This window comes from Balaenoptera acutorostrata, chromosome 9, assembly GCF_949987535.1.
Source record: "Balaenoptera acutorostrata chromosome 9, mBalAcu1.1, whole genome shotgun sequence".
NCBI lineage: Eukaryota > Metazoa > Chordata > Mammalia > Artiodactyla > Balaenopteridae > Balaenoptera > Balaenoptera acutorostrata.
Genome location: NC_080072.1, coordinates 98233235 through 98253984, shown reverse-complemented (window position 1 = coordinate 98253984; position 20750 = coordinate 98233235). Strand labels below are relative to the sequence as shown.

The 20750-nt window shown below is 47.6% G+C and overlaps 1 protein-coding gene across 1 annotated transcript; it reads left to right on the top strand.

Moving 5' to 3' along the window:
* The first annotated feature begins 7268 nt into the window (after positions 1 to 7268).
* SMIM35 (small integral membrane protein 35) lies at positions 7269 to 9287 on the top strand. The gene is made up of 3 exons (XM_028162456.2): positions 7269 to 7461; positions 8462 to 8495; positions 9188 to 9287. Exons 1-3 carry the CDS (start codon positions 7269 to 7271, stop codon positions 9285 to 9287), a joined length of 327 nt encoding a protein of 108 aa, XP_028018257.2.
* Positions 9288 to 20750: the final 11463 nt, after the last annotated feature.

The window sequence follows — 20750 nt, the reverse complement described above, 5'->3', positions numbered from 1 at the left end:
AAAGTAAACCAAAACTTTTTCTCCCTGAATAATTTGAGAGTAAGTTATTGACCTAATGCCCTATCACACCTGAATACTCTAGAGTCTTTTCCCTATAAAGACATTTCCCTACATAACCATGATACAATGATCAAAATCAGAAAATTAAATCAATACATTATTTCCATCTAATCCTTAGATTATTCAAGTTTTGTCAATTGCCCCCATAATGGCTTTTATAGCAAAAGAATCCAGTTCAGAATCACAGGTTGCATTTAGTTCTCAGGTCTTTCTAGCCTGGTTCCATCTGGAACATTTCCTCAATCTTCTCTTGATTTTTTTGACTTTTACACTGGAAGATTGCAGGCCAGATATTGCGTAAAATGCCCGCAATTCGGGTTTGTACGATGTCTCCTCACGCTGAGGCTCGGGTTCTACATCTTTGGCAATAATGTCACAGAAGTGACGTTGTGTGCTTCATATTGCATCCTAACAGGAGGCACACCGTTTGTATTTGTCTCATATTGATGATGTTCACTTTGATCACTTGATTATTGTGGTGTTTGCCAGGCTTCCCCTCTGTAAAGTTACTCTTCTTTCTCTTTATAATTAAAAGGTATTTTGAGGGGAGGGACTTTGAAACCATGTAAATATGCCATTAGGCACTAAACTTTTAAAAAATTTTATTTTATCAAAGTATAGTTGATTTTCAATGTTGTGTTAATTTCTGCTGTACAGCAAAGTGATTCAGTTATACACACATACGTACATATATATATATATATATGCATTCTTTTTCATAGTCTTTTCCATTATGCTTTATCACAGGATATTGAATATAGTTCCCTGTGCTATACAGTAGAACCTTGTTGTTTGTCTATTTTATATATAGTAGTTTGCATCTGCTAATCCCAAACTCCCAATCCATCCCTCCCCCACCCCCCTCCCCCTTGGCAACCACAAGTCTGTTACCTATGTCTGTGAGTCTGTTTCTACTTCATAGATAAGTTCATTTGTGTCATATTTTAGATTCCACATATAAGTGACATCGTATGGTATTTGTCTTCCTCTTTCTGACTTACTTCACTTAGTATGATAATCTGTAGGTCCATCCATGTTGCTGCAAATGGCATTATTTCATTCTTTTTTACGGCTGAGTAGTATTCCATTGTTTATATGTACCACATCTTTATCCATTCATTTGCTGATGGACATTTAAGTTGTTGTCATGTCTTGGTTGTTGTGAATAGTGCTGCTATGAACATAGGGGTGCATGTATCTTTTTGAATTATAGTTTTGTCTGGATAAATTTTCAGAAGTGGGATTGCTGGATCATGTGGCAACTCTATTTTTATAAACTTTTAATTAATTAATTAATTAATATTTGTATGGATTTATGGTTTCTGTTTTATTCAATGTGTTGTTACTGTAATTATTTATTTTGATGCTTAAACTATCATGATTTGGCCAATAGAAGCTGGCTTATATGTCTTTTTGACATGTCCCTAGTATTCTTTAGGGCTTTCTTTTTTGGAGATGGGAGGCACAAGAAGATTTTCAAGTTCATCTTGTATTTTCCCTGTCAGTCTGAAATCAGCCCTTTATCCAAAGAGCCCTGGTTTCTTACAGTGAAAAATGGTATTTAGAAGCCAAGATTTTGGTGGTAGATGTGTTCATTGATATTGAGGCATAATTGCTCTCAAGTCCTCTTAGAAGATAGAGCTACATATATACACATCAACATTTATTTCTGTACCTATTTATATATGTAGAAAACTTGAATTCACATTAATAACTCCAATCCAATCTAATACCTCAAGGCTTAGTCTAGGTTGCTCCATTTTTGTATTTGTAATTCCTTTTCCCAACAGTGAGAAATCTGGCTTCCATTTTTCTTAATATATTTACTTTTTGGATTAATCCTCTGTTATAATCAATCCCTATCTCTGCTGCTCCCCTCTCCAGCACTGATAGCCTTATCACCCTGCTTGGTATCTGACACCCCATGTTTGACTACCTTCCTCTTTCCTCTTTTACCTGACTCCTCATACCAGGCATGCCCTCCTCATGGACATCCTCCTCACCCCACTTGGAATCAGACATCTTACATTAAGCAGCTCTCCACCACAGACACCCTCTTCATCCTGCTCAGGGCCATCCTGGTGCCATTCTCCCCACCAACTGCAGTTGGGACCAAAAAAAGTTATTCTGTTCCTTAAGTTCTTTTATATTTGAGAATGTCTGCCTATTGTCTTTATATTTGATCAATACCTTGGCTGGATAAAATATTTTTGGGGTTTCACTTTTTTTTTCCCCTTAGAACTTTGTAGACAATGATCTATTGTCTCCTGGCATTAATTTTCTGTGAAGAAAGCTAAGGTCAGCCTAAATTATGTTGCATCACCCTGCCCTTCCCCTAAAAGGTTTTTATATTTCTGCCTAGACAGTCAGGGTCCAGTAAGGAAACAGAAACCTTACCAGGTATTTTAACAGAGAGAATTTATTATAGAGAATTGGTGACTAGCTAAGTGAAAAGGCAGATAGAGAATACTAAGGGATCATGGAGGTAGCAATTGCAAGAAGAGCTACTACCCGTAGGACTGGGAGAGCAAAGGAAAGAACCTGGAAGTATTAAAACTTGGAGCTTTGAGGAGAACCTCAGACCTTTGGGGGACGGGGCTTTGACAGTCTGGTGCTCATGCTTCTGGAGTGGAGGGTAGGGAGTAATGAGACTGGTTTTATGACTTTGGAAAAACTGAAAACTAGACCCAACTGCAGAAGAAACTGCTGGAGTGAAAAAGAAGCAATGGGTGATGCTGACAGTAGTAGGAAAATCCACAAGAAGACAACGGGAAGTAGACAGAACTGAACAAGTCCCTTCTTTATCCTCCAGTCTTTCCGTCTCCCGCTGTCATCCTCTATTGGCAAAACCTCCCCTGGCTGGCAAAGGAGAAATGGGGTCTGCAGAGTCCCAGCTGTAGCATCACAAAACTGGATATAGAGAGTGGGCTTGAAGTTGAGAAACAATAGCTTAATAACTGGAACAACACTTTAATTAGAATGTACATTGATCTTCAGTATTCTGAATCAATTTTTCCTAGAACCTGGTATACACTTAATTGGCAGATGCCATTCCCCACCCCGCATTCAGGGAAATTCTCTTGTATTATATATTTGAAAATATTTTCTATTTAATTTATTGGGTTCTCTACCTCAGGATTGACAATTTTCCTTAGTTGGATTATCTTGGTCTTCCATAAGTATTAGTTTTTCCTCTAATTTTTTAAATCTCTTTGAATTTTTCTTCCCATCCCTGTGCTTTCCTCAAGCTTTTTCTCTGTCAGTAATTTAGTTTTTAATGATATCTATTCTATTACTTTCTATTTCTATTGAATATATTATCTCCATAAAAATATTATGTGTTCTTCTGTTTGCTTCCTTAATCTTTCTTTTCCTGTACACTTCCTTTATTTTATTTTATTTTTTTAACATCTTTATTGGAGTATAATTGCTTTGCAATATTGTGTTAGTTTCTGCTGTATAAAAAAGTGAATCAGCTATATGTATACATATATCCCCATATCCCTTCCCTCTTGTGCCTCCCTCCCACCCTCCCTATCCCACCCCTCTAGGTGGTCACAAAGCACCGAGCTGATCTCCCTGTGCTATGCAGCTGCTTCCCACTAGCTATCTATTTTACATTTGGTAGTGTATATATGTCAGTGCTACTCTCTCTCTTCGTCCCAGCTTACCCTTCTTACTCCCTGTGTCCTCAAGTCCATTCTCTACATCTGCGTCTTTATTCCTGTCCTGCCCCTAGGTTCATCAGATCCATTTTTTTTTTTAGATTCCATATATATGTGTTAGCATATGGTATTTGTTTTTCTCTTTCTGACTTACTTCACTCTGTATGACAGACTCTAGGTCCATCCACCTCACTACAAATAACTCATTTTGTTTCTTTTTATGGCTGAGTAATATCCCATTGTATATGTGCCACATCTTCTTTATCCATTCATCTGTTGATGGACACTTAGGTTGCTTCCAAGCCCTGGCTATTGTAAATAGTGCTGCAATGAACATTGTGGTACATATCTCTTTTTGAATTATGGTTTTCTCAGGGTATATGCCCAGTAGTGGGATTGCTGGGTCATATGGTAGTTTATTTTAGTTTTTTAAGGAACCTCCATACTGTTCTCCATAGTGTCTGTATCAATTTACATTCCCACCAACAGTGCAAGAGGGTTCCCTTTTCTCCACACCCTCTCCAGCATTTATTGTTTGTAGATTTTTTGATGATGGCCATTCTGACTGGTGTGAGGTGATATTTCACTGTAGTTTTGATTTGCATTTCTCTAATGATTAGTGATGTTGAGCATCTTTCATGTGTTTGTTGACAATCTGTATATGTTCTTTGGAGAAATGTCTATTTAGGTCTTCTGCCCATTTTTGGATTGGGTTGTTTGTTTTTTTGCTATTGAGCTGCATGAGCTGCTTGTAAATTTTGGAGATTAATCCTTTGTCAGTTGCTTCATTTGCAAATATTTTCTCCCATTCTGAAGGTTGTCTTTTCGTCTTGTTTATGTTTTCCTTTGTTGTGCAAAAGCTTTTAAGTTTCATTAGGTCCCATTTGTGTATTTTTGTTTTTATTTCCATTTCTCTAGGAGGTGAGTCAAAAAGGATCTTGCTGTGATTTATGTCATAGAGTGTTCTGCCTATGTTTTCCTCTAAGAGTTTTATAGTGTCTGGCCCTACATTTAGGACTTTAATCCATTTTGAGTTTATTTTTGTGTATGGTGTTAGGGAGTGTTCTAATTTCATTCTTTACATGTAGGTTGCCTGAGGGCATCTGTTCTTCACTCAGACAGGACGGGGTTAAAGGAGCAGCTGCTTCGGGGGCTCTGGCTCACTCAGGCCAGAGGGAGGAAGGGGTACGGATGCGGGGCGAGCCTGCGGCGGCAGAGGCCGGCGTGACGTTGCAGCAGCCTGAGGCGCGCCGTGCCTTCTCCTGGGGAAGTTGTCCCTGGATCACGGGACCCTGGCCGTGGCGGGCTGCACAGGCTCCCGGGAGGGGCGGTGTGGAGAGTGACCTGTGCTCGCACACAGGCTTCTTGGTGGCGGCAGCAGCAGCCTTAGCGTCTCCTGCCCGTCTCTGGGGTCCGCGCTGATAACCACGGCTCGCGCCCGTCTCTGGAGCTCGTTTAGGCGGTGCTCTGAATCCCCTCTCCTCGTGCACCCCGAAACAATGGTCTCTTGCCTCTTCGGCAGCTGCAGACTTTTTCCTGGACTCCCTCCCGGCTAGCCGTGGTGCACTAGCCCCCTTCAGGCTGTGTTCACGCCGCCAACCCCAGTCCTCTCCCTGCGATCCGACCGAAGCCCGAGCCTCAGCTCCCAGCCCCGCCCGCCCCGGCGGCTGAGCAGACAAGCCTCTCGGGCTGGTGAGTGCTGGTCGGCGCCGATCCTCTGTGCGGGAATCTCTCCGCTTTGCCCCCCGCACCCCTGTGGCTGCGCTCTCCTCCGCGGCTCCGAAGCTTCCCCCCTCCGCCACCCGCCGTCTCCACCCGCGAAGGGGCTCCTAGTGTGTGGAAACCTTTCCTCCTTCACGGCTCCCTCCCACTGGTGCAGGTGCCGTCCCTATTCTTTTGTCTCTGTTATTTATTTATTTTTTTGCCCTACCCAGGTACGTGGGGAGTTTCTTGCCTTTTGGGAAGTCTGAGGTCTTCTGCCAGCGTTCAGTAGGTGTTCTGTAGGAGTTGTTCCACATGTAGATGTATTCCTGATGTATTTATGGGGAGGAAGGTGATCTCCACTTCTTACTCCTCCACCATCTTGAAGGTCTCCCTTACTGGGCTCTTGCTGTCTTTCTGGGGCTCAGTCCAGCTCTCGGATCCCACAACTCTACCTGGGAATTCTGTTGCCTCCCCGGGGCTCCACTTTGATCCGGGAGTAAGGACTTTTTCTCTGTGGCCCATTGACATCATTTCAATGTTTTCCAGTGCTTTTTTCCCATCTCTCTTACCTCACTTTCTCCCTTCCCCTCCCCCAGGCTGGAAAATTTCCCCTAGTATAGTGAGAAGGGTAATCTTGGTTCTGTTCATCTCTTGTCTATGTTGGGAATCTTTGCCATTTCTCTAAGGGTCTGGGCTTTTGGAATCTGAAAGTAGGAGGAGAGACACTTTCTCCCTGCATTCGGCTGTCATACTCTCTCAGAGAATAACCTGGCTGCTTTAATGGGAAGAAGGACATGGGGAAATTGTGAACTATTTAAGAATACAATTCACTATTTGATGATAATAATGACAACAACAGTAATGATGTAATTAACATCTACTGAGCACTTCCTGTATGCCAGGTCCTCTCCCAAGTGCTCTATATATGGCATCTCCACTAATCACCACAACAAATCCATGTGTATTTATTATTATGCTTATTTTTCATAAGAGCAAATTGAAGTCTTGCGAGGGACAGGGGTTTGCTCGGGTCCCACATTTTGCAAATGATGGGCATGGGCTTCGCACGCAAGCCTGCTGTACCAAAGGCTGTGCATAACCTTGCACCTCTGGCCTCTTGGCAACGCCTCTGGAGCCTCAAGACACCAAGCCATAGAGATGGGGAATCAGATGATTCTTCCACACTCCTGGCCCCTCATCCAGCAGGAGTGGGGCTGCCCTGCCTCTTCCTTCCCTGCCTCAGCAGGGGTGGGTTGTCTCCGTGTGCCCCCATGGTCAGCTTCTCCCTGCAAACCTGGTTTCCTGCTCCGCTTCTGCTTCAGCACGTTTCCACTCTCCCTCTCTCTCCCTCCCTCTCTTTCTCTCTTTTTCTTGGTTTGGCTTTACAAATAAAATATAAATTTAACCAAGAGCTCATACCACAAAAAGGGAAGAAGTGATAAGTATAAGCAGCAAACAGAGCCCAGGGGTTAACACCCTGCTACCACATACGAGGGCTTTGTGGGGAGACGATCAAGGATCTGTGTGTCTCTGCTCTCGGGGGCCCTCCAGGCTGCCCTTCCTGCTTCATGCAGAGGAGAGACGTCCTGGGCTTCTCCCCAAACAGCAGTGCCTTTTTCAACACATAGAAAGCCTGGCAGCTTCAGGAAGGCTTCCCAGCTCCAAATTATCTCTACTGTTAGAGGACTGTTACTTTGGAAAAACAAGCTGACTGTAAAAAATCAGGTATCAGACATTCACATCTTAGCATGACTTAGCTGAACTAGCTGGCCAGGATCCAGATTCTTAGGGGACAGTCATTTTGATGGCAGTGGGGAGGGAGGAGAGGAAATTTGGAACATGATGCAGTCAGTTGGCATACGGGGCCGCGAGAGGGCTCTGGGCAGCTGGGTGAAGGATGTGTGTCTCTCTGCAGGTGACGACTCCATCAGCACCTTGGGCCTGCTCCTCTGCCTGGGGGTCTCGCTGCTGCTCGTGTCCATCCTGGGCTACAGCCTGGCCAAGTGGTACCAGCGTGGGTACTGCTGGGAGGGTGAGTGAGCGCTGGACCCTGTCACCCAGGCTCAGCCCAGTCCCTCCTCTCCTGTGGCATTTGGCCAGGCCAGGTGGGGCTGCAAACTCTTCAGCACGGAGTCATGCAAAAATATTTCCTGTGGTGGCCGCAGTGGTTGAAGACTTGAGGTGTCGGGGGGAGGGGGGCGGGCGGGTGGGGCCTTTATTGAGGGAGTGGAGGCTCTTCTCCTCCCCCAGCAAGCAGTCAGCTTCCTCTTCCTTCAGAGCTCACAGGAGTCCACCTCCCAGGCCTGTGTGGGCCTCAAGGCTGAGGGCGATGGGCTAGACAGGCCAAGCTCCAGCTGTGTTCTACCCTGGCTCCTAGAGCCTCTCTTGCCCTGCCCTCTCCTGGGACTCTCTCCTAAGCTTGCTGATGCTTCAGCCTCACTGGGCGTCTCCTGGAATTTGCTGGGGTGCTCCCAACTCTAATCCACATCTGCACTTCCCATGGGACCCAGGAGAACTGGGAGGGCATGCTGGAGTGCTGAGAGGCAGAGCACATCTCCCAGATCTGCAGTTAAGTTCAACAGCTTCCACAGATGTCTGTTGAGCACCTACTATGTGCCAATGCACTTGTGCCTAGTATGATTTTTTTAAAAAAATTCCATGCGAAGATGAAATTCTTAGTCTCTCTTTTTTATAGATGAGGATGTGAGGCTAAAGTCACAGAGTTGGAAAGTGGTGGAGTCTGGATTCAAGCCTCCTGCCCAGAGTAATCAGTGCCCCTGATGGAGGGAACCCCAGTGGCAGGATCTAGCCTCAAAGACTGGTGGTTCTGTCTGGGAAGAAGGGGTGTACCCATGGGTCTGGGGCAGGAAGCAGACGCTGCAGGACTGGGAACTTCCCATGGCATCCTGCAGCCCTGCCTAGCCACCCCACACCTTCCAGACAGGGCTGAGGGAGCACTAGATGCTCCCAGAAGAGTGACGGGCCGCTCTCCCTGGAGGTACTAACCCTCTCTTTTCCGATTGTCTTTCTAGGGCCTAATTTTGTCTTCAACTTGTACCAAATCCGGTGAGTAGATTCAGGGCAGATCTGGGTGGGATGGGCATGGGGGGTTCGGTATGCTTGAGAAAGAATCAAAGATGGAGCTCAAATTTACTGCTTTCCTTCCTTGTCTCCTCCCCATGTCCCTAAACAAACAAGAGAAAAGGAAGGAGCCAGGGTCCATTTAGAAAGTTCCATGAACGAAAACTTGAACATGGACAGGACCATGTAAGATCCAAATGACAGTGCTCCTCTGAGCATTCACCCCTGGGCAGGCAACATCCATCCATCCATCCATTCATTCATTTATTCATTCACTCATCATGTATTCGGTAAAGATCTATTGTAGCAGGTATTGTGGTGTTAGTTTCTAAGGGTACAAAGATAACTGGGCATAGCTTCTGTCTTCAAGCATTTCACTGTCTGTGGTGGACACCTGCCTGATTACAAATAATTTAATCTCAGGCATAACATGCCGTCAAATGAAGACAATCAGGCATTCAGGGTGTGAGATTTGGAAACTCCTCTTGTGATAAGTCATCTCATCTGCTCTTTGTCACATGGCAGCTTCTCATCTGGCCTGAGAGATGGGGTAACGCTGATTCTGGAAGATAAGCCAGTGAGTCAGTGAGTCACTGCCAGAAGTTCTTCCCATGCTCTGGTCCCAGGGAGAGGCCTGGTTCTCAGCCCCAGTAACTTGATTGGCTCATCTTTCTCAGGAACATGAAGGATCTGGAGATGGGTCCACCCTTCACCATCAGTGGCCGCATCAGCAGTCCAGAAGGCGGCTACATGAAGTTCTCCAACAGACTGGTCTGATGAGGGGAGCGTCAGCTTTCTGGAGCCCCAGAGAGGTGAGTGGAAGGTTGCTGAGCTGAGTGAGTCTGATGTCCCAGTGTGGTCCTCAGATGGTCCAGGCACCCCAAGCCTAGCACCAAGGACTGCTTGGAACCCGGAGATGATTTGGTTCATCCCCCGCCTTCTGGAGAGTGAGTGCTGTAGGGGATGATCTCAGGAATGAAGGCCTGGGGTCATGCTGTCTCCCACTCCCCACCTCCTGCTAGCCCTGGGCCGCTCCTTTTCCACTGGATCCATGTCCTGCCTTTCTTTCCTGGGGAAGTTTTATTTCTGATCAGATGGAAATTTCTAGAATAGAGCTTTGTATCTCAACCCTTTGCTCTGAGATGAAGATTCCAGATGGCCACCCTCTCCAAGAAGCACTGCTGCAGAGCTTCTGAACTTTCTGAACTTTCTAAGCCCAGGAGCCATCCCTGTTTCCTGGCTGGCTGACCCTTTGGTCACACCTTTCCTCTCCCGCCTTCAAGCCCATCCCTCTTCACAGCACAGTTGCTTTCTCCCATCTAAACATTTCCTCCCTCCAGCAGTCCCTCACAGACCCTCAGTTTCTCTCTCATCTCTTCCCCACAGGACTCCACACTCACCTCTTCCGTGTGTTCCTCCCTCTGCCCTGATGTGATGGTTTAGAGGAATCTTTCCCAAGACTCATCTCTTTGTCACTTTCCCTTTTTTTTTTTTTCTGCAGGAGGAGGCTTCTGGCTCAGCGCCTGCCCCTCCCGGCCTCCCCTGCCTTCACTCCTGGGTCTTCACGGCCTGGCCTGGCCCCCTCTTGTGAACATCGAGGAGTCTTCTCTGGGGACACCACCAGCCTGTGGCATGAGAGTCCCCCAGGAGAGTCAGGCCTCTGGGGACAGAGTGTGTGGAGTCACAATGGCTTTCTCACAGAAACAGAGATGGCCGTGTCCCAGCGAGAAAGGGCTGGTTCCCGGGAGGCCTCTGAGCCTGTGGGCGGAGTTCCAGGTGCCCAGCTGGCCGGTGTGGGTGGGGCCTGTTACCTGGGGCATCCCCAGTCACTTCCCTGCAGGACTGACACAAGGGCCAGAAAACCTGTCACATCCTCCATAGGCAAAGTCATGTGGGAGGGAGGGTGATTGCACTTTCAACCTTCCTACCAGAAGCCAAGTTCCCCTAAGAGCTGAAGGCTGAGCTTAGGCCTTGACTCGCATTTGATTCTGGCACTTTCAGCAAGTCCCCCAACCCCTCATGCCCTCCCACACACATGTCCACCACCGGGGGCTGTCTTCCCTGCTGCTGACCAGCCTTGGTGCCTCCCAAACAATTTTGAGGGCAGTGCTGAGAACGGTCTTGAAACACATTCTTGTTTTTAGGTTCCTGTGATGGGGTGGGCATGGTGTGGCAAGCTCAGTCTCCCATGTTCTCCATTTCCCATGCAAGGCCTGCCTTGTGATGTGGAAAGTGGACCAGAAATGGTGAGAGTGGGGAAGAGGAACCAAGATTAGCCTGAAAAAAACAGATAATGCACACGGGAAATCAAGAACCAAGTATAGCTTTGTGACAGGAGAACAGTTTGTTCATGAGTCCTCGCTCCTTCCTCCGGTCTGTGCCCTACTGGACCCCAGCTGGGGCCTGAACTGGGATGTCAGCTTAGTAGGTACTTAATGCAGAGTTGTTCAATCCAGAGAGATTGAGTTCCTGGGGCAGCTGTGGATGGAGCAGGGCCTGAGGGGGCCCTGCCACTGCTGAAACTGCAGTTAGAACTACCAGCCACTGGTCTCCCTGCCCAGGTCCCAGCAACAAGGCGGACAAGATGCAGAAGCGCAGGACCGTGATAGGCGAGGAGGAGAGATGTCACGTTATTTGTCCTCCTATCCTCTCTTTCCTGAGGCCTGGTTTCTTTCTCACTTTGGGTCCTAGCAGATTGCCAAGGAAGGAAGGAAGGAAGGAAGGAAGGAGAGGGTACTTATAGCTGCTACCCCCTTACTTCCCTCCAGGGTCTGGGGGCCATTCTCTCAATGTAGCCAGCCTCCAACTTAATAAACCAAATCTCTGGATTTGGAGGTCTTCAGCTGGGCCCTAACTCCTCTATTCCTGAGTAGGTGGGGCTGGGGAGGAGCCCCCCAGTGACTTTGGATCCCTCCCTTCCTTGAAGGCCTATTGCGGGGGAAGGGCTGACTTTGGTGTCCTTCTTCCTTGCATTTCAGTTCTGAGGGCTGAGCCCCATTTCCTAACCCAGGGGGTGTCCAGCCTCAATACACTCTCAGCTATGCCCTGCTCAGTGTGGATCCTGGGTCTGCAGTCCCGGCAGGACTGTCCTAGGCCCCTGAAAGTGCTCAGAACTCAGGGGCCTTGGGAAAAACTGAAAGGATGGGGCCCAGAGCCCAGGTGGTCTTGGCCCCCGGTTTGGTGGCTTCAGGTTAGGAGACAGGGACAGCTGCCGAGGGCTGGGAGAATGGAGGGTATTTCCTCCATTCTGCTCCTCAGTTGGGAGCAGAACTGAGACTGGGCCACTTCCTCTTTTTGGGTCCTCTGACGTGTTCCCTGTCCTCTCTGCCTCCCCCTCGTTTTCCTGACTTCCGTAGTCTGACTGGCTAGCAAGGCTTTCTTTACCCTGGATTCTACATGTTTCCGTTGGGGGCAGATTCCAGCTGATTCAGAAACGATAAGGGAGAAGATGCCGAGAAATCTGGCTTCAAGTCTGGTTGGTCTGGGCATTGGCTGGGCACCCAGACCCATGGCCGTGCCAGCACCGACCCCCCCAGGCCCTCCCCCTCCCCTTACCTATTCTTCATCTCACTGGCCCCAGGAGCCAGGAAGCAGTCACGAGCGTCAGCAGTTCCGTGGGCTGGCCCTTCCCATGTTCACTGCCACCATGTTCCTCTTTGGTGTCTTTGCCAGAGCTGCCTTTGCCTAGAATGCCTTCTCCTCTCCACTCCCACCCCCAGCCACATCTAGTCTCCATGGTTGGCTTAAGTCTCATCTTGCCTGTGGCTTCCCTCAGGACTCTAGACTTGATGCCACCCGACCAGGCAGGGTTACGTCCCACAGGTTTTTAGTAACTGCTAAAAGTGGAGTCCACAGGCGTTGCTTAATAAATGCCTGCTGAGTGGAGAGAAACACCCAGTTTCTCTGGTCACAGAAGGCTGCCTGTCCTAGAGAAAGATGCCAAGGTGACATGAGGAAGAGCAGAAACTACTGATACAATACGCAGTCTGCAGAGTGCAATGCATTTCCATGCATGTTACTGTGTCTTGAACCTTGTGACGTGGAGATGATTACTGGTCCCGTTTTACATATGGAGAGGCTGAGGCTCAGAGAGGTGTATGCTTTGCCTAAGGCTGCACAGCCAGCCACTGACTGCATTGGAGCCTGAGTAGAATCTGAGGCCTCACAGATGCAGCCTGATCTGAGGGCTGGTGGGAGGAGGGTTGAACACTGTAGAACAGGGTCTGGTCTTGACCTGTCCTGCCATGCTGTGTGGCCATGGGCTGTCACTTCACCGCCCTGGGCTTCAATTTCAGCATCTGGCAATCAAGGACTGGACTACTTCTCCAAGGTTCCTCTCTTTTACTTGAAGGAGAAAAAAGAGTCTCACCTTCTAATCTCTGTACTCTCTGTGTTTAGCATAGGACCTGTCACTTAGTAGGCATTCAATACACAAAAGAGGCAAGTATAATACAAAGTGTAGTTATAACTCTCTAACGCAGGAGGTGGCAGCTGAAAGGTGATGGCTGAAGTTCCCTTAGACCCTGATGGTTTAGGATCCTAAATATTACTCAGTCTTTCTTTGACCTTGGCTAAGTCTGACCAGCTCCCGAGACTGGACCATTCCCAAGCGAGCCCTTCTTGAGAAGGAAGGTAAAACACTAACATTTGCTGAACAAAGATCAGTGCAAAGCAGGGACTTCAAATGCACTGTCTCACTTCATCCTCTCAGCCTCACAGGTGATGGAACAGAGGCTCAGGGTCTGATGAAATGATTTGCTTAAGGCCAGGCAAGAATGTGTTTTCTTTATAACTCTTCCTCACTTTTAGCTTCTGCCCAAGCTAGCAGCTCCCTGAGCTCCCTGGCCCCCTCACTCTGGTCTCTAATCTCTTTTCCAGGTCCCCTGGTGTGGTGAGAAGGGCTTCTCAGAAGCCGGGCCTCTCCAGGCCTTGTCCTCAGCCCTGAGCTTCTCACTGACCCATTCCTCATTCTTTCTTTTATTTTTTATATCCCCTTTCACCTCCAAATCATCAAATTCTGCCCATTCTTTAGGTCATCTCAATTTTCACTTCTCCAGAGAAACTTCTTCAACATCTATGGATCTTCTTGTCTTCTGAGTTTTAATTACAAATACTCTCTGGCTACCATAACTTAATTATTGATCATTCCCTTGTATTCATTCATTCATGCAGCTTCTCTAATAGGCCAGGAAATGTGCTAGGCACTGTGCAGGAATCCAATCTCTCTTGAGATTAACCTCACGCTCTCCTATTTGATGCTTACTTTTTGCAGGCAAAATTCAGATCTTATACCTTTTCTGAGTTCTTTATGGTACCTTGCACGGCTCTGGCCATAGCCAGGAACTCCTCAGGAAATTATGTTGAAAGATTCTTCAGTCTCTTCAGGGAATCTTGGGTGTTGCTTCATCCTTGGTCCAATCCCGGGTGCTCGGAAAACCAAAACTTTCGATTTTCTCTTCCCGTCCTCAATCATGTTCAATCCTTTGATCATCAACTGATACAGATCTGGAGAAAGTGCTCACAGTGACTTTTTCTATTTGAGGGATAATGGCCAAACCCATGAAGAAGCTGGACAGGTGAGGAGGGAGCTCTGCTCTCCTGTAGCTTCCTTTTCAGCTGTAATGACCTTGCTCCATGCCACTGACCATGGAAGGCCCAGTGTCTATGGTGTCCCTCTCTCTGGCCCAGGGTTCTGAGAACCTCAAAGTGGGAGTAGATGGGTCTACCATTACTGTATTTTTTAAAGTGCTTAGTGATCAAAAACCATCTAGAAACAGTGATATTTAAGCAGATCTGGTACAAAACAGGAAGCCAGTGGCCTGGTGAATTCTCACACTTGGGGACCAGAAGTGAAAATGTTCTGTCTGCCCAGAGCAGCAACAGGCCAACAAAACAACAGGTGGGGCAGTGCCAGAGATCCTGGTAGACTCCCTGTCTCTTGGATTTTTCCTGCAGAGCCATGGGGGTAGTCTCCCCCTCCCCAAAGCCTAGGGTGAGGTTTCTCATACACAAGCAGGGAGCCATAGAGAGGCAGAGGGGTGGAAAAGGTAAGAAGCCTCATCTTCAGGTCTAGCCCCAGTAGCTGGTGGGTCCCAGGTGCCTTGTTTATATAAGGCTGCCATTGGACTTGAGGATTCTGAGGTCCCTTCCAGCTGCAAGGCTATTTCAGAGTGTGGGTGACTTCAGTTCCCCAGTGCTGGGGGAGGGAGGCAGGGGAGGAGGTAGGCAGAGACACCTCTGAGTGTGTGTGTGTGTGTGTGTGTGTCCACTGCAGAGGTGAGCCAAGGAAGAGAGGGATCGTGTCTTGTCGCCAGCTGTATTCCCAGAGGGCCCACCCACAACAGGTGCTCAATGAATGTTTGCTGAAGGGGTGAATGGCTGCATGTTCAATGTTTTCACGGTCCCTTGCCTTGCCTCCTGACCACATCCCCTTGCTCTAGGCTTCCTGTTTAGTCTGTAGCCCTGAGTCCCTCCAACACCTAAGAGCTATAGGGTGAAAACAGCAGAGAAGGGAATAAGCATGGTATAATATGGTGAGGCCGAGAAGATGACAAGCCTGAAAATAAAATCAAATTTATATCCTGACTGCTTTCATTTCGGCTCAGTCTAATGTCTCCCAAGTATACATTCAGCCTCAGGCTACCATTACCACATTGCCATCTCATATTTGGAGATTATACTACTTCAACATCTTTCACATGCTTTTCTCTGTGAGGAAATCCACTCCTTCAGGCATTCATTTATTCATCAAAAATGTACTGAGCACCTATGCTATATATTAGCCATTGGTTGGGTGTGAAGGATACAGAGAGAAATCAAGAGGAGTCCCTGCTCTCCAAGAGCTCACAATGAAATGAGCACTGAATGTTGTATGTTCAATGACAGCAGTATGCCCAATGCATTCCTGAGAGGAGTCAGATTGAAGATTACTCTCTCCATTTGGCAGATGAGAAGACTGAGGCCCAGAGTTGACATGACAAGATTGAGCTGGGTGACGATAGAACTCAGGGCTCCTGAGTTCCATTCCACTCCTGAGCATTCTTTCCACTCCTTGGGTCTGTTGCCTCTCCCCTTTTGCCCTTGGGGGCAGCTCCAGACCAGCCACCTTGCCTTGGAAGCTTGTCCATGGATTGGTCCTTTCAGCCTGGGTGGACTGATGGGCACTTCCTCCATGTGAGTGTTTTGCTTTCTTCACTCCATTGTATCATGCCACACAGTGCTTGTTCTACTAGATGTGTGGTTTCTTTGCCCCAGGTTTGAACTGTGGGCTCAGATCTTATCTCAAGTTTTGGAAGTCTCCCAACCTCACTTAGCATAATCTAATAAATCGTGTATTTTACTCCTTTCAATTCAGTCCAACAAACATGCATTGAACACTCTAGCTGGACCAAATGCCCCTCCTATGGACCGCTGTGCACATCTCCATCACAGCACGTTCAGCTGATGCTTCTTATGATCTCTTACATCCTCTTGGCTCCACCCCTGATTCTGGCCAGTTCTGAGTGGGCTCTGACCGACTTTGTGCTAATCAGTCTCTTCTGCAGTGCCCACTGCACATCACTTGCTTTCTGCCCTGGCTCCTTCTGTTCTGGGGGAGCCCATGCAGCCCTGTTCACCAGCAGCCCGAGAGTACAGATGAGTCAACATCTCTGGGGGGAAGCCTCAGCCAGTGAAGTTCAGGAGCTGATGGATTAGGACTTCTACTGTTAATGCTCAGGGGACAGTTGGAAGAGGCCTCTATATGCTCCAAGAAACATTCCAGTGGGATCAGGGTCCAGTTTCTCCCAGCATGACCAGCCTGATAACATATTCTTGTTTTGGCTTTTCCTTCTCCTGTTCCCTCACTCTTGTTCCCGCTGATTGCCTTCTAAATAAACCACCTGCCCACAAGTCCTTGAATCAGGCTCTGCTTCTGGATGGGGCAATCTAGGCTAAGGCAGCACTTACAGCCTTATATTGTAAGTCTGTCTGTATTCATTTATTTACTTGCTCATTCATTCCTTCAACAAATACAAACTGAAGTTTGGGAATGTAGGAGTGAACGAAAGAGATAAAGTCCCTGTCTTTACAGATCTTATGTTTTATTGGGAGAGACAGACTATGAGCAAATAAACACATAAATCGATCATGTCACTTCAGATAATGATAAGTGCTCTGAAGGAAATAAGCTGGGGACAGAGGGATGAAGTAGAGATGGGGCGGATACTTGGGGAGGGTGGTGAGGAGAGACTTCTTCAAAGAGTCTCCATTTGAGGAGACACTTGAATTAAATGAGGAGGGAATGCAGGATAAGACCTGGGAGGAACAAGGGCAAATGACCTGAGATGGAAATTAGCTTGAAGCAGTGGGCAGGGGGAGGCTGCAGCAGGTGTGTCGAGAGGGTGGGCAGATACCAACTCATCTGGATTTTACCACCCTTTTGGACCAAGAGCAAAGGAGAGGGCTTCCAGCAGGGGAATAACATGACCTGAGTCATATGTTATAAAGATCACGTTGGCTACTGCACTAGGGTAAGTATACTGTACAAATCATGCTGGATTAGACTAACGGAGTAGGAGTGGAAATAGAGGGGCAGGAAGGGGATGAACAGTGGTCCAGGGCCATCGTGAGGACTTAACCTCCACCAGCCCCTCCTTCCTTGTGCAGGTAGAGGTATACAGGTGTGGCACCCACACCCAGACCTTTGCTGGTCATGTACCAATCTTCAACAGCACCACTCCCTGTGCCTACTCCAGAGCTAACCAGCCCTACAGATCAGCTGATTTACTAAAACCCCTCAGCTGCACCCTTGTGGTGGGCTGTGATTGTCCAAGGAACAACATGGCACCAATGACAGTGGGGTCTGCAAGACAGGTGCCCAGCATAGGCATGGCTAAGAGCAGAGGAATGGCAGCCTGCTTTTCCTCTAGGTGGGCGATCATGAGGTGAGTATTTTAACTGTATATTGGCTGCAGAGGAGCTTGGTGGTCTTCTCCATACCTTTGAATGTGAATTTGACCTAAGTGGGTCATAGCACAAAGGCTTTCATATCCGAATCCTCAGCTCTGAGCCCTCACCCAATGCCAGGCCTGCCTTGCCAACTGCTGGAGGATCTTCTCCTTGGCTGACCTGTCATATCAACTCCAGAACTCACCGTCTCCCTTTTCCCCCATGCCCATGTCTCCCTTCCATGGCCATATTTCACTTTTCTCATCATCCACATTGAAGTATGATTAGTACCTCTGATTCCTGTTTCTCTCACTCCAGGCTGTCACCAAGTCTTGCCAATTCTCCCTTCAAATTGTCTTTTGAATCTGTCACTTCCTCTCTCTTCCCACTGTCCCTGCTCATTTAACTGGATTATTGTTTAAGCCTCTGTCGTGGACTGAATGTTTGTGGTCCCCCCATTCAAATGTTGAAGCCCTAACCCCGAATGTGCTGGTATTAGGAGGTGGGGCCTTTGTGATTAGGGTTAGATGAGGTTGTGAGAGAGGAGCCCTCACAGTGGAAAAAGTATCCTTACAAGAAGAGGAAGAGAAACCAGAGCTCTCTACCAGCCCTACCCCCATCCCATCCCACTATGGAAGGAGAAGGAGAAGGGGCCATCATGAATCTTTAGCCTCATCTGCAAGTCAGGAAGAGATCCCTCACCAAGAAATGAATCTGCCAACACTTTGGTCTTGGACATCCTGGTCTCCAGAACAGTGAGAAATAACTGTGGTGTTGTTGAAGCACGGTATTTTGTTATAGCAGCCTGAGCTGAATAATACAACCTCCTGTTCAGTTTCTCTGCAGCTTGCCTCCATCTTGTGTGTGGATATTAGTTTTCTTGATGGCACTTATCACTGATTATAGTAATATGTTTGTTAGTCTGTTGAGTAACTTGGTGATTATCTTCATAAGCAGAGGTGCCCTCCATGAAGCTGTACATCTTTTGTTCATCACTCTGGACCCAGTGAGTGCCATGTTGGGCACATAGTACATGCTTAATAATGTGTTTCTTGAAGAAGTGAAATGCTGACAAGGAGTGCCTCCAACCAGTTCACCCTGCATTCTGCCTGGTTCCTTCTGACTCATGCCAGGGTGTATTGACCCTGTTGTGTACTGACCAGGGTTATCTTTCTAAAACACAAATTTCACCTCACCCAACCCTTGTTTGTCAGTGTTTACTGGGTCCCAGCACCCTTTTTGAATGTTTACGGGAGTGAAAATGAAGTTAAGATCAAGCTGATAGCGAGGTGTGGTGGCTCATCAATAAAAGTGATCCTAAATGATTAATACAAATTTTTTAATTGTGGATTTGCTTTAAAAGAAACCCCCAAACCCATGAGCCCTACAGGAAATAGATGAGTCATGCTTTCTAGTACCTAGCGTCCTCTAGACTGGGGTTTGATAAAATCAGCCTTAACTGCTAGAACTACCTCACGCGGTTACCAGTGTGCTGTCCCAGGTGGGCACAGCAAGACCCCCTTCTTTGCTGTTCGTGGGCGGGGCTCTGCGACCCTCCACCCGCACTGCCCTGTGGGCTCCATTCAGTGCAGTGGGTGGGACCATCTCAGGGGTGGTGTGTGTCCTGTGACCGTGTGTGCATTGGGAGTGGGGTGGGGAGGGATGGAGATCTTTGGGGAAAGACGAGGCAGACCCTTTGACTACAGCTATTTACAAACTCGGGAAAACAGAGTTCAGTAGAATTTCCTCTTCAGTCAATGTTGGCCCACTTCCCATCTCCTTACTAAGAGGAAGTTCCATTAGCTCATAGAAATGCAGAATCACCCATCCCTCAGCTTGGAAAAGCCCTCGAAGGAGGTTTCTCAGTGTAGGAACAAACAGGGCCATCTCTTGGGGACTTTATTCCAAATTCCCGAGAAGCCTGGCAGTGTCTCACTACTGTTTGGAAGAACTCTCTCAGTTTCTCCCATGGCCCTGGCCGTGCTGGGTGGTCAGAAAGCAGCTTAAAAGAGGAGGAGACCTGGCACAAACTCCCACTCCTTCCGCATAAGGGAAGCCTGCTGCAAGAGCTCACATGCCCGGACTCCACTCTCTCCTTCGAACTACTCCATGCTTCCTCTCTTCCATCCAAACTGGCCTCAGTTCCTTGAGAAGGATTCCTCTTACTCTCTGAAACTTCCTATTCACGTCTCAGCCAGGCTTCATCCAACCTGACCCAGAGGCCTTTCCCCTTGGGCAGACGCCATCTCCAACACTCATTTCCAGGAGGAAGTGACCAACCCCATACACCAATTTGACAAGGAGGCCTTCGGGGCAAAAGTCTGAGCAGGTCCCAAACGGTATGAGATTAGTCAAGTTCTCTGAAGAGGATAGGATCAGTGCTTCCCCAGAACTGGTTATTTCCTCAGAGTAAAAGGGGAGAGGCGTCGTCAGAGATGACACAGGGGAACAGAGATGTGGTGTCCCCGACCACCTCCGGGAGGATCCAGACTGCGACAAAGAGCAAAGTGTACCCAAAACTCAGGCCCCAAGCCCTGGGTCTGCTCCACCGGCTGGGCTGAGCTCCGGGAGAGCCTCAAACCCACACGTGGCTTTTCGTGGAAACGGGAGGCTGCTTTTAGAATTGAATGCAGATGGCTTCCGCACTTATGAGAAGTACTGCTGGGACACACTTCCAGGTTGGGGGGAGCAGCTGGCGGGGCTCCAGGAATGCCTGGTCCGCTGTCTGCCTGGAAGGGAGGGGCCATCGGGTCTCCTTTCAAGTTGTCAGAATTCACATCCAAAAGATAGTGTTTTCCGTCCCGCTGTTTCCTTTTCAGTCTTCTTAAAGAACCCTCTGCATACTCTTTCATTTACACTCATTTTCATGATCTTTCATTACATTACATGCTCTTTACCTTACGTTGCATTCATTATCTTTCCTCACGTACCCTTTCAGCAATTTCGTTACATACTTAACGTACATTTTTCATGATCTCTTTCATTTTCATCCAAGAAAAACTGTCCATTTCCCCATACAGCTTTAAATGTAACTCTTTATGTGTGACCTCATTTAAACCTCCTGACAGCCCTGTGAGGAATGATTATTCCCATTTTATAGATGAAGAAACTGGAACTTAGTAAGAAACTTGCCCAAGGTCACAGGAAATAAATGTTAACATGAGGACTTGGACCTGATTTGAGCCTAAAAGTCCTCAGTCTTGGTAGCTTAAAGCGACATCACACATCCTACTCATTATCATTCTTGATCATCAACAACTTGATGCCTCTACCAGCCACTGTGTCATCAGAAATCTGATTGGTTTCCCAAGA